Genomic DNA, 14389 nt, shown 5'->3' on the forward strand with positions numbered 1-14389 from the left:
GTGGTCAATTCGAGTGATGACTACGAGCCATCTTACATTGTGCTTTGCCCCCTCCCCCCCCCACGTGTACTCACTCATAATTTATTTTGCTGCATTGTGGTGCCACATTCCAGACGTGCCAGGGCCAGTCACCGACCTGAAGCCGGTGATCATCACCAAGAAGATGGTGCTGCTCAACTGGTCAGATCCCCTGGACGATGGAGGCAGCGAGATCACGGGCTACATTGTGGAGAGGAGGGATGCCAAGTTGCACACGTGGCGTGTTCCTTTCGAGACGGACAAATCCAAGTGTGACATCGTGGCTTGCTCGAGAACAGCGAATACATGTTCCGCGTGTGCGCCAAGAACAAGTATGGCATCGGTCCACCAACGGATGTCGGCCCAATCAAAGTTGCAGATCCCTTGGGTAAGTAGATACCCCCGTAACTCTACCTTGAGATTCATTTTTAACTCGTGAATAATATTTCGATTTAAAGCTTTCGTGACTGCAGGGATTCATCTTCTTGGTTCTTTCGGTAAAGTCACGTAGAAGGGAAATAATAAAATAATACAAATAAAACATAATAATATAATTCTCACGACGTTTCGGCCACAACGCAAGCAGCCGTCCTCAGGTGAAGAACAGGTCTGTCGGAAAGACAGCGTCTGAATGAAACACCACCAGGCTTGGAGCGTATATTTAAGCTGGGTTGGAGGGGGAAGAGCGCCTTGACAAAATAATTTGCATATCAAGAGGAATTTAGCATATTTATGATTTATAGCTTGGGAAAATGATCATCATCAATAATTGCCATCAATCATCAGCCATTGTGTACCCACCTTTGATGAAGGGCCTCCGCACAGTGTTGCCATCACTCATGGCCCAGTGCTAACCACCATCCAACTCATTCCCTTTCATGAGCTGATCATATTGCTCCATCTCTTGCGGCAGTTGTTCTCAAACGTCGAAGTGATTTTCTCCTGAGCTGCCATTCCATCACCAGTCACGTCCATCGGCCCTCATCGCATCTAGCGACGAGTCCTACTACAGCCCACTGACTTCCCTTAATTGTCAACATTATTTAGCTAATATGTGTTCTTTAAAAGCTTATAGCGCGTGCAGCATAACAATTGAGTACAATTTCTACGTGGCGATATATATTTTTTTTGATTTATTAAAAGCACCCTATTTTTCAATTGCAGGTCCTCCCAGCCCACCAGAGAAGCTCGCCATCATTGAGAAGACGCAGGACACGGTATCGCTGCGCTGGAAGGTGCCTCGATCGGACGGCGGAAGCCCCATCATCGGATACATCATCGAGAAGAAGCGCCATGACGAGACGAAGTTTGACAGGGTCAATCCGCGGCCCTGCCACGACTTGACCTTCAAGGTCGACCGGCTGCAGGAGTTTCAGAAGTTTGAGTTCCGAGTGCGCGCACTCAACGAGATTGGCGAGAGCGAACCTTGCGCTCCCGTCACCGCCATTGTGGAGGACGACGAAAGTGAGTGAACAGCCTTGGCACTTTTGAAATGCGGTTAACCCTATTGGAAACGGTTGCCGTTTTTTATTGTTGTTGAATGTTTCAACGATGCGAAAGAGTGAGTGTGTTCCCTTTATGACATTGCAACTACTTTTGCGTGCTTTTTTTGTGCGGCCGTGTTGCGTGGCCCTCCGTTGTGTTTTCGGGTCGTGCCGCGTGTTGTCCGACAAGATGGTCCGACGTTTTGCTCCACGTGCTGGGAGCTCCTTCATACGAGGGGCGAAATGTCAGAGACACAATGCCGAACAATGCGCGGCACAACCCTGAACCGGAACAGAAGGCGATGGTGCATTTGTTGCGCGATATGGAGCATCGCATTGTCTCGATACATTTAGTGTAAAGAAAGTACTTCTCTTCAGGGCAGTGTCACGCTTAAAAGTGTACACTGCCCTTGGTAAAACAAATTCATTACATCTGGGAATGTCACATTGAATGACACATATTGCGATAGTGCGTTGGCGGTGGTGCACAAGCACAATTTGACGAAATCATAACACATCTGTCAATAACACTTCTGCGAAGTGGGAAAAAATAAATGTTATATATACATATATAAAATGGCTGACATTTCGACCCTGACCCATCTTAATCTCTGCACCATTCAAGTTATTTACAAAAAAGTTTCGTCTTTCTGAATTGTCAACCTTCGTGCTTTTCGCCTACGTCTGCCCGTGCAGTCCCGCCAAGCATCGCCATGAAGATCACGGTGAAGGGCGACTCCCTGGTGGTGAAGGCCGGCGACCTGGTCGAGATTCCCGCCGAGATCACCGGGCTGCCGAAGCCCAAGGTGGAGTGGTCCAAGGGGGACAAGGTGCTCGACGCGACAGTGGAAGGATTCAAGTTTGACAGCGAGATGATCTCACGATTGGTGAGCGGGAACAAGATGTTAATCCCCGTGGCCAAGCGCTCCGACTCCGGCGTGTACACCATCACAGCCAGCAACAAGTTTGGATCTGCCTTTGAAAACCTCAAGCTGACAGTGCTGGGTAAGTTACCGTGTTACATTTCAACGACGTTTTGCCAATGGCCCTCTGTTCGTGTGTTTTGCTGTGTTTTAGTTGTGCAGTTGCTCTTCGTTCATCGAGGATGAAAGCATTTTAAATTTGCTACCAATATAGTTTTCAGTATGATCAGCGGTGGCAGCCACCCATGATTTACACCAGGTCGTCAAAGTGTGGTGCTTTTTCAGTCTCAGCAGGGACAGAAATGACGCAATAAATATATTAAATTTGGTTGTTCGATTAATTTTGATAAGTTAAGCTTTTGAGAAATAAACATTGTCAATTGATTTCCATGAGGTCAGCGCGCTATGCATAACGTAAAATGCCGAATAGAGTTGCACCGACAACATAAATTTGATTATTTTCAGCAACCTCAAGTGAAGGCACTATTGAGGCCTCCTTTAATGTTGCCCTTGTTTTGCCCTGTTGGGCCGTTACAGATCGACCATCGCCGCCACGGAACTTGGTCGTCTCTGACATCAAGGCCGAGTCCTGCTACCTGACCTTCGATGCCCCTGAAGATGACGGAGGCAGCGAAATCACCAATTACGTCGTTGACAAGCGTGACGCCAAGAAGAAGAAGTCGGAGTGGGAGGAACTCACCAACTGCATCATTGACCGAAGATACAGGGTTAATTTCACATTACCTTTCCCAAACATGTGTACACCTTGCTGGAGATTTTAACGTTCAGTACCACAGTTATTACCACCGTGTTCTTTGTTCCTTCCTTCCTTGCTGGTTGCATGTGCTTTGTTTATTGTTAAGTGAATTATTTGTCAATCTATTTGCTATATTCTATGGTTCTTTCGGTAAAGTCACAAAGTGAAGAAAAATATCACTTTTCATTATTATTATTTTATTACTTTATTGTTATATATTTTTTCTATCTATGTGACTTTATCGAAAGAACCATATAATATTAATTTCTGCAGTCACGAAAGTTTTAAGTCAAAAGGTAACCTATTTGCTGGTTGAAGCCCCCTCTATGCCGTGTTGCTCAAATAATAGCACGTAAAAATATATTTTACGGTACTTTTAAATGGGTTTTATGTAACTTATTATTACGCAATGTATTGCTGCGTCAATCGCCCGCTTTTGTTCCATTTTTCCTCCGCAATGTTTGAGCTGTGGCATTTGTAAAACCAATATCCTTGTCACCTCCGTCCTCCATTTAAGGTCACCAAGCTGGTCACTGGCGACGAGTACCAGTTCCGCGTTCGTGCCCAGAACAAGTACGGCATCAGCGACGGCTGCATCTCGGAGAAGATAATGGCGAAGGATCCCTACGGGCTGCCAGGCCCGCCGGGCAAACCCTCCGTTACGGATATCACACACAACTCCATGCTCGTGGCCTGGCAGCCGCCGTTGGACAACGGCGGGGCGCCCATCACGGGCTACTGGCTGGAGAAAAAGGAGAAGGACGGTGTATACTGGTCACGCGTGAACCGCGCGCCCGTCACCAAGCCTGCCCTGAAGGGCCTGCAGTACAATGTCCTCCACCTCATCGAAGGCGTCATTTACCAGTTCCGCGCCATGGCCGTCAACATCGCTGGCATTGGCCCACCGAGCGAGCCGTCTGACCCGTACACCGCTGCCGATCCCATCTGTGAGTATTTTGTCGTCGTTTTATTCAATTCAATTCGTCGCTGTCATCACCATCAGCCATTCTTTATCCGCTACTGCATCAAAACCTCACCTCCACTACTATTTTCCGTTCTGCGATGCCGCACTATATTTGACTCCCGGACGTGAACCGATCTCATCGCTCTGTGTCTGCGGTGGTCACCCTCTCAGGGGCGTTCCTTTCTTTGATGCCATTTCGTTAGCAGTCTCGTCCTTCCTGGTGATGTGTCCTGCCCAATCCCACTTACGGATGCCATTCTTTGAAGTAATATCTGTCTCATTAGCACTGTATCATCCTAATCCTTGTCATGTGGTGGCATTTAACTTGCATTAGCCACTAGTGGAGGCCCTTTATCTAGCATTGGCTTCTGCAAACAATGGCAGGGCTGAACCTTAATCTTTCACTTTCTAATGAGAACTTATTTTTTAGTTATTGAGTCATTGGTCCGTGAATTGCTTATTGGTACCACATAGGGTGGCAAATGCTTACAAATATTTTCTTCTTTCCCATAAAAAATATTTTGATAGAAACGTCAATAAAAAGGTACCACAGTATTAACGATAGATAATGCCAATGAAACGTCTACGAAAAATATTTATAAATAGGAAGTTTGTATATCAATCGGACAGTATATGCTATTCTTTTTGCTTACGTTAGATACCGCCCCTGGTGCATACTGCCCTTGATGTATACTGGCAGCATCTGCCACCCCAGGTGGCAGTGGTAATGCCAAACCCTCTTGGCTCATGAGCTCTTTGCTCTTCCCCGCACCGCCAACCCTCTCTGCAGTCCCGCCCGGCCCTCCAACGTGCCCCGAGGTGACCGACAAAACCAAGTCGACCGTGTCGCTCTCCTGGAAACCGCCGGAGAAGGACGGCGGCAGCCCCATCAAGGGCTACATCGTGGAGATGCAGGAGGAGGGCTCCAGCGACTGGCTGAAGGCCACCGACCCGGACAAGCTGCTGCACGCTTGCAGCTTCGTGGTGCCCGACCTGCAGGAGCTGAAGAAGTACCGCTTCCGCGTGAGGGCCGTCAACGCCGCCGGCCCCTCGGATCCCAGTCCGATGACGTCGGAGGTCACCGTCAAGGAAGTCCAAGGTATTGTGGAACCCCTGGGGTGGGGGGGGGCTTGGATTCGTGACGGATTTGTGTCAAAATAGAGGTGTTTTGGGTGAGATCGCGTAATTAAAAATGTGTCGTTAAACAGGAGGATTTCTCCACAACTCTGGCTGTCCGCCTGATGAGGCTGGTTGTAATTATTGGCGAAACGTGGTACTCGAATTGTAAATGTTGTGGGTTTGTTTTCCAAAATACCGGTGTGCTGAACTAGTAACTAGTAGTTTTGTTTACGTGACAAACCTCACTAGTTGGCTGTGCCGGGTGGTGGCGCGTTTTAATGACACATTTATATATTTACGCGATCTAACCCCAAAAACCTCTGTTATGGATAATATCGGTCGCGAAAGCCTACGTATTAATTCGTGTCATGTTGTCATTCGTTCTGCCGATGTGTTTATATGTTCGGGATGGCCGTGAAACGTGGTGTGATGTTAAGCAATGCCAGGGGTCTCCATTTTGGTTTGCTCTCCTGGTGTGGCAGTTGAAATGGAGCCACAAGTTCCTTAAGTTCCCGGCCTCTGTCCAGCAAATGGCGAAATAAATTGCTGTACCACAGCTAGCAGGGTTCCTGTGGTGGGTTTAAGTGTGGGTACTCCCACTGCTTCCAGGATGTCTGGACAGCATTGAAGATTCGGCCAATTAGCATAGCCACATCAGTGTAAGCAGTCTTGCCATGACAGTGGTAAGCGCGCTTGACATGTGCTAATTTATTGCAGCCACATATTCTAAACGCAAATATACAGGCCTCAGGGTCGGGATCGAACCCACCACCTCCTGTATACCTGGCGAGGTAGTTCACATCTCGCCACCGTGGTAAGTGCTCTTGAAATGCTACATCGGCGTACGGCGGCATTGACGTGACGTGTGCCCTCCGTGTCAACGTTACAGAGGAGCCAGATATCTCCCTGGATCTCGGCATGCTCGACACCTTCACCACCCGCGCTGGAACGACCATCAAGCTCCCCGCCACGATCAAGGGACGCCCCACGCCCAAGACCTTCTGGGAGTTTGAGGGCGAAGCTAGAAAAATCAAGATGGTAACGAGTTCGCGCGCAACATCCCGTGCATTGTCCCAAGCCTCGCCCGCCGCTGTTCCTCTAGTGGCCGCAGGGACGACGGGAATCCATTACATTCAACGTAAAGGGAGTGGAGGACTCAGATATTAGCACACCCCAGTCGGATCAAAGCCAGATGTGCTCATATATCCGCAGTGGCTTGCCTGTATCAGAAGTCGTCCTTCGTCTTAACCCTCACCACCAATGTAATGTAAAGCATGCATTGCTCATATCAGAACTGTGCTTATATCAGGCGCGCTCATAGCCGGCTTCTACATTGTACGATAAAAAAGTTAAATTGTAATGCACGTGACTTGATCCACCGCTGCCGCTTAGTGTGGTCAGTGCTGTTTCTTGTAACTTAAAAATGAACGAGTCTGATCCTATTTCCTTAATTGCATTTAATCGAATTTTTTGTTTTTATTGCCCCCCTCCCCCCACCGCCCACCACCCCCAATTTACTTTTTAGGATGCTGGACATAATGTGCCTCTGGATACTCAGGTACGGTTTTACGGCACCATCGCAATCTCCATCGTGAACGTTTGAAAGCAAGCTCATGCTCGAGCCGCGTACGCCTGCCTCACCCCCTCACGCCCCCCGTGCATCTGCTCGTTCGCTCGCATTCACAGATCGAGGAAGCGGAGCACACCTCCACGCTGAACATCGCCGACTGCAATAGAAGCCACGCCGGCAAATACAGCATCACTGCCAAGAACAAGGCCGGGCAAAAGACCGTTCACGTCCGTGTCAACGTCCTCGGTGGGTGAAATCTAAATAGAGAGCCGCTCCAATCGGTTTTCGTGCCTGTGCCGTGCAGCCCTCCGATGCGTTTTCGGCTGCTGCCGCGCACTGCTCTGCACGGTGTCCGACGTTTCACTCTGCTCGCCAGGAGCTTTTCAGGAGCCGAAGGCGTTGACATCAACGCTGAAAAACATGCGGTATATTGGTAATTTCCCGTGGTGCAATGGCTGTCCTTGTAATCCAGAGATCACCGATGTTTTCAATTCTCCCCCCCCAATCTCTGTCCACCAAGTGGTACTAATGGGTTCATCACAGCTAATTGATCGGCAGGTCCCATGCGATGGAGCAAAAGTGTGGGTCCTGTTTCGAGACGTCCGGCCAATTTGGAAGTGCAGGCCAGATGCCCTCCACAGGGGATCTCTAGTTCTCCCAAAAAGTGGACCGAGCAAGCAACTGCAGTTGCTCCACCTTTTCCCTTTCGCCCTTCGACAGCGGTTGAAACGCACCCTTTCTCTGTCTCAAACCCAAATCACCAGATGTCCCGGGACCGCCGAAGGACCTGAAGGTCGGGGACGTGACCAAGAGCAGCTGCCGGCTGACGTGGAAGCCGCCGTTGAATGACGGCGGGGACAAGATCAAGAACTACATCGTGGAGAAGAGGCCGATTGACGGCAAGGCGTGGATCAAGGTGACCACATCCTGCGCTGGCCTCTCCTACCTGGTGCCCGACCTCGTCGAGGGCAACGAGTACTTCTTCCGCGTGCGCGCCGAGAATCGCAACGGCATCGGCGCCCCCGTGGAGACCGTCAGCAGGACCAAGGCTCGCGATCCCATCGGTGAGCGAGGCGCTCGCGCTACCGAGTTCGCTCGGCATTGTCGAGAGTTTTCATCATCATCATCATCAGTCACAGCCACGATCAGTCCACTGCTATGTGAAATCCTCGCCAAGCCCTCATGATCTCTCGTCGACCTGCGATGTAATAAATCGCCTATCACCTGCTAAGCAACGTTAAAAATCTTAATAATGCAAAATCTTCTGATATAATTTATGGTTTTTGCGCAACCTTTCATCGCACGTACATTGTATTCCATTGTTCAACGTGAGTCTCCCATCACTCAGTGTAATGCCTCTTACCTGGGACGATTTGAGTTTTTTCACAATTTATTTGGTCTGGTTTTTCCCTTCTCGTTCTCTACAGGTCCTCCGGATCCTCCAATTAAGCTGAAGGTTGGCCTGGTGACAAAGAACACCGTGAAACTGACCTGGAAGCCACCCAACCACGACGGCGGTGCTCCGATCACCCACTACTCCGTCGAGTGCCTCAGCTGGGATGCTGTCGCCAAGGACAAGGAGTCGTGGAAGCAGGTCAACAAGCGCGACGTGGAGGAGACGGCCTTCGTCGTGGAGGACCTGAACGAGGGCGGCGAGTACGAGTTCCGCGTCAAGGCCGTGAACGAGGCCGGGCCCAGCCGCCCGTCTTCCACGATCGGCCCCATCACCGTCAAGGACCAGACATGTGAGCGGGCGTTCGCGTGCACCGCAAGCTCAGGGTGGGGCGGGGGAGGTTTAAAAAACTTCGTAAGGGTTTGATTTACAGCTCCGAAGTGCATTTCTTCTGGGCGAGGCCGTGCGTTGAGTCTAAAGCAGTGAGCGACTATCGCTCACTGCAGACACCATGTGCCACACTGACATCTGGAAATTTTCTGAAGAACGCCGCACTCATTGCGGGACTCACCCACGAGACCGTGCCTGGTCTGCACCTCTAGACGAGTGTGCGACGGGGTGCTCGCCTTCCTCTTGACAGCGCTGAGCCGCTGGTGAGAATTCCACTTTCTCGATGCGGAGGGGGGAGGGAAAGTCTATCATTGCCCTTTGCCAATCGACCGTTGACCTCCCCCACAAAGTGGTCCTGGTTTTATCCGCCCCGAAGCAGATGAAGGGCTACGTTGCCCCCCCCCCCCCCCCCGAGAGTAACCTGCCAAACATACAATGATGCCCCTAAAAATATATATCGATGTGAATATCTCACATCGCGCGTGTACTATCTATTTTCAGGCCCGCCTGTTATCGACTTGAGCGAGTTCATGGAGTCGGAGGAGGGCATGGACATCAAGATCAAGGCGAAGATCCGCGGCGTGCCCTTCCCGACGCTCACGTGGTTCAAGGCGCCCGTGGGAAAACTCGACAAGGAGGTGGAGGTTCAGTACGACGTGCACGTGAACAAGATCGTTGCCGAGGACTCCTGCACACTCTCCATCGTGGAGTCTATGCGCAGGGACACCGGCATCTACCGCATCTCGGCAGTCAACAGCCTGGGCAAAGCCACCAAGAGCATGAGGCTGAACATCCTGGGTACGTACCGGCTCTGCCTATGCATGGCAAAGCAAAGTTGGACTCACGCATCACGGGCGACACGGCCTAACGGTGGTAGCAATGTTCACCGCTCATTTTCGGAGGTTCGCGCCTCCGGTTTGGTCGCAACCATGATTATTACTGTGGGGGGAGTAATGACCACAGTATAACTACGCGGTGGACGTCAAAGATCCCGTGATGTCATTCGCAAGAAGTAGTAGGACATTGCGTGCCGGCTTCAGGGTCCAAATTTGTCAAATTTGAAAAATGACACCACAAATGACTCAACTGGGATGATACACATACAGTACTGTGGCAGCAATCTTCACCTCCCCTATTGGCAGACTAATGAACCAGGTCACTCTTGCAAATTGTATTTATCCTGGTCTCTTGAGTTTTCACCTGGTTACAGACATTAATGTGAAACTTGAAACGTACCTTCTAAGTACAACCACGTGTTATGTTGTGGTTTATACGCCTGGAAGGTTGTTGTTGTTGTTGTTGTCTGTGGGCATATAATGATTCACCAACACCCCCGTTATCATGATCCAGGGTTACGGTTTTAATTGAAACATAATTTTAGAGTGCAATTTTGTACCCTAATTCTCTGACTTGTGTTGTTTAAATTTTTCATGAAACTCACTTTGTGGAGTTTTTTGTTCACTGCATTGTCTAAATGTGACATTAGCATACAATGTGCATATCATTCGCATGAACTCAAAATAATAGATGATTGCATTTAACATTCCATGCGTGTGTGATGATCTTAATTAACTGATGTGATCAATGCAGCTGTGCATTGCTACACTTGCCTGTTTCACACATGGATGTGAATAACCACACAGTTGATAATAAAAGACCCAAATCGGCATGTTGGAAAGATGAAGCTCAACAGGGAGAACATCGCCATGTGCTTTGCTCGCCTAAATGACCACACAAATCTAGCGCGGCTGTTCGTCATCACCTACACTGACTAATCGTACTTGGAGTTAATTTGCTCATTGCAAATCTTTCCCTTCAATTGTCAACAGGTCGCCCCGGACCACCCATCGGACCTATCAAATTCGAGAAGATCATGGCGGAGAACATCACCATCTCATGGCTGCCGCCGGAGGACGACGGCGGATCCAAGATCACGAACTACGTCATCGACAAGCGAGAGGCCAACCGCAAGACGTGGGTGCCCGTGGCAAACGACGTCAAGGAATGCATGCACACCGTGCCCAAGCTGATCGAGGGCCACGAGTACGTCTTCCGCATCCGGGCCCAGAACAAGTACGGCATCGGAGATCCCCTGGACAGCGAGCCGAGCTTGGCAAAGAACCTGTTCTGTGAGTATGCTCAACAGGAACCGTTTGGTCCGCATCCTCACGAGAGTCGAAACAACACGGATGCGGATTATCTTATCTCATTTAAATTTGTTACCGCGCCTTGACTCGAGGCGGCCGATCAATCGACCACCTTGCCGTCCCACTCGCGTCTCATCACGCGTTTTTTTTTTTCTTCCCCCAACGCTCGCCGGCAGCCGTCCCCGGCCCGTGCGACAAGCCGACGGTCACGAGCGTGACGGCCGACGGCCTGACCGTCAACTGGGAGGAGCCCTCGTACGACGGCGGCTCTCCCGTCACCGGCTACTGGCTCGAGCGCAAGGAGACGACGGGCAAGCGCTGGACGCGCGTCACGCGCGACCCCATCCGCATCATGCCCTTGGGCGTCTCCCACCGCGTCACCGGCCTCATCGAGAACTCCGAGTACATCTTCCGCGTGTTCGCCATCAACGCGGCCGGCGTGGGGCCGCCCAGCTTGCCCTCCGACCCCTGCATTGTCCGCGACCCCATCTGTGAGTTGTAGCGGCGCGGCTCTCTTTGCGATATGAACGAACGCAGTTGTACCACGGCACGATTTCAGCTGGGCCGATCCCCAGGACACCGTCCAGGGAAATGTATTGGCGCGCCATAGCTTTCTTCACCTTATTTTGTCGTTAACCTGTTCGTAGGATGATAGGAATATAGGGCACAATAGTACAAGATGACCGCGACTAGGTGTACCTTGCACCGGAGTGGCAGTGCCCTACACCAGTAATCCCCACTCCAAGGCAGCCTAGCGGTCGGTGTTCCAACAAAAATATATTGAGTGATAATTTGGAGTCGTACATACGGTGGCGTGAGCAAGCAATTGTAGGCCTGCACCTTTTTTCCTTTCACATAAGTGGCCTATGATCAAATCGTCGCTAAACGTAAAAAAGGTCTCTGGGGAAATTACGATTCACAACAGTTCCGTGTTTAAATTTCGATTTAAAGCTTCTTTCGTGACTGCAGGGATTCATCTTCTTGGTTCTTTCGGTAAAGTGACGTAGAAGGGAAATAATAAAATAATAAAAATAAAACATAAAATAATTCTCACGACGTTTCGGCTACAACGCAAGCAGCCGTCCTCCTTCACCTGAGAATTATCTTATTATGTTTTATTTTTATTATTTTATTATTTCCCTTCTACGTGACTTTACCGAAAGAACCAAGAAGAAAAAGTTCAGTGTTTTTCACCGTTCTTGTTACAATGGCGCCCCCTTATGGCCGCTATTGGAAAAGTGCTCACGGCTCAGTTGGGACGTGTAGGTCTTTTTTTGACCACGATGGGTGCTTGGAGTAACGTCCAACTTTTCTTGCATGGCCTCTCACGCGTACGAGGCAGGTCTACAGGACAACTCCCAACGTCAAATGTAACAACAGCTGACGAGAGTAATGTCTGGCGGTTGTTGTGATGTTGCGGGGCTGCACATGTCATCAAACTTACAAAATTACGATTGTAATGGCTCACCTGAAGCGACCTGCAGCTGAGACTCTAAATGAATGCCTTTCTACAGCACAGCATTGGCGATGACGAACTTTAATACTATGTACGCAATCATGGGCCTTAAATGGATAACCGCCGCAGAAATGTCAGCATGCTTTGTGATTCAAGATGACATCGCAACTGCTGCACGTATTCTGCAATTATAAAGAATCATAGTAACCAGCTCACAGGAGCTAAAGTTGTGACTTTTACTTTTTTTTGCCACCATAAGGACAACAGGCTTTACGTCTGTATTAGGACTTAGCTATTGACCATGAACTATGGCCAGCAATAGGGTATTGCAACGCGTTATACCCTCTGTGCAGCGCCACCTGGACCGCCAATCCCTAAGGTGGTCGACTGGACCAGAGCCACCGTGGAACTGGAATGGATCGCCCCAAAGAAGGATGGCGGCTCCAAGATCATCGGCTACTTTGTGGAATACAAAGAGGAAGGAAAGGAAGAGTGGGAGAAGGTGAGCGAACACGGTTCTTTTTGAACGTCACGCATCAGCGAAACGCGATTTCAATTTTATTTTTTGTTTCGTGTTACGTGATAAAGGAAAATTTCACATTCATTCGGCATGATATTACGTGAGAAAACAAATCTCCCTTTCTAACGTCTTTTAATTGTTTATATATATATTGGGCACAATGATATTAAACTTGTGCTGTCAGCATAGAGTCAGGAGAGGATGACATTCCCATTCTCAGCTGCGACAGCTGGCGGCGTAACCATGTGATAGAAAATGGCCTCGGAGGCTCGCATCACGGAACTCCGTATGCAGTTTATTCAATGGGTCTCTTTCTCCACACTCAAGGAACACCTTTTTTCCGTGCTCTACATGGAAACGTTCGTTTCCACATAATCAAACCAAGTCGTGTACTTCTAATAGCTGGGGTAAACTGAAGTAAAGCAAAATCGAATTACAAATGTTTCAAGTGACCAGGCTAAGACCATTCACGTACAACGCTTGAGAGCCTGCTTTAATAACGGGTTTGTGAAGCAAATATGAAACGCCTTTCAAAAATAAAATACCTCCGCTGTGCACGTGCAAAAGAAGTTCGACATTCATAACGGGAAAAAAAATTCTCACCATCTGTAATTGCACCTCTTTCCTGCAGGCGAAGGACAGGGAAGTTCGTGGACTCAAGTATGTCGTCACTGGCCTGAAGGAGGGCGCTTTCTACCGCTTCCGCGTGCGAGCTGTGAACGCCGCCGGCGTGGGAGATCCCGGGGAAGTCCTCGATGCCGTGGAGATCAAGGACAGAACAGGTGATGCTGCAAACGCGCCTAGGGTTGCCACTTGGTTCGTTAGAAGATATTTTTTCCGCTCTAACGCCTTTCACGGACTCAATAACATAAATTCGATTCCGTTTTTTATTGAATGATCCCATACGGTTGGCGCACATGAACGGTCGCAACCACACCGCGTGCTCGAATGCGATCGGTCAGCGGTAGCCATTGTAATGTACCAGCAACAAGTCATCACGTGGTAAGTTAGGGCATACACACACCCACACGCAGGGTTGGACAAAAATGCATTGTTCGTCATATCCTAAAAATAAACCCACTATCGTTTTTTTGTGTTGAGAAATGATCTATAACGCTAAACAAAATTAATTTAAGTTTCCCTCGCAGCGTTCTTTTTTTGACAGTGGCGATTCTGGTTTTCATTTGCCCTGCAGTTTGTCCCGAGATTTCTCTGGACTCTTCCGTCAAGGACCACATCATCGTCCACGCTGGCGGAGTCATCCGCATTATCGCGTACGTGTCGGGCAAGCCCCAGCCCTCGATCAACTGGGTTTGCGAGGAAAAGTCCCTGCCGACGGAAGCCAAAATTGAGACGACCTCCATCAGCTCCTCACTGGTTATCAAGCCGTGCCAGCGCAATCACCAGGGCCTGTACTCGCTCATCGCCAAGAACGAGGGAGGAGAACACAAGAGGACCATCATCGTGGATGTCCTCGGTGAGACACACCAAATGGGCACAAACCAATCGGTTGGTTTTGATCACAAGTGGCCAAAGGGACATGCGGAGGACATTGGTGATGTTCGGCCAAAAAGGGGGAGGTTGTGTGCTAATTTTCGCATGAATATAGACAATGTTTTTGGGGTAATGGCAACACATTTCAATTTTG

General features: G+C 49.5%; 1 protein-coding gene across 1 annotated transcript in view; it reads left to right on the forward strand.

The window, feature by feature from the left end:
- Positions 1-14389, forward strand: part of LOC144938213 (titin-like) — a 335325-nt gene that overhangs the window by 229323 nt on the left and 91613 nt on the right. The window contains 18 exon segments of the mRNA XM_078866029.1: positions 114-296; positions 299-406; positions 1183-1482; positions 2199-2507; positions 2963-3153; positions 3700-4129; positions 4937-5245; positions 6155-6303; positions 6791-6823; positions 6952-7081; positions 7600-7899; positions 8263-8580; positions 9120-9416; positions 10448-10747; positions 10942-11256; positions 12575-12723; positions 13373-13523; positions 13937-14218. Coding sequence (XP_078722155.1) covers positions 114-296; positions 299-406; positions 1183-1482; positions 2199-2507; positions 2963-3153; positions 3700-4129; positions 4937-5245; positions 6155-6303; positions 6791-6823; positions 6952-7081; positions 7600-7899; positions 8263-8580; positions 9120-9416; positions 10448-10747; positions 10942-11256; positions 12575-12723; positions 13373-13523; positions 13937-14218 — 4254 coding nt within the window.

The sequence above is a fragment of the Lampetra fluviatilis genome, chromosome 21 (assembly GCF_964198595.1).
Source record: "Lampetra fluviatilis chromosome 21, kcLamFluv1.1, whole genome shotgun sequence".
Classification (NCBI taxonomy): Eukaryota; Metazoa; Chordata; class Hyperoartia; order Petromyzontiformes; family Petromyzontidae; genus Lampetra; species Lampetra fluviatilis.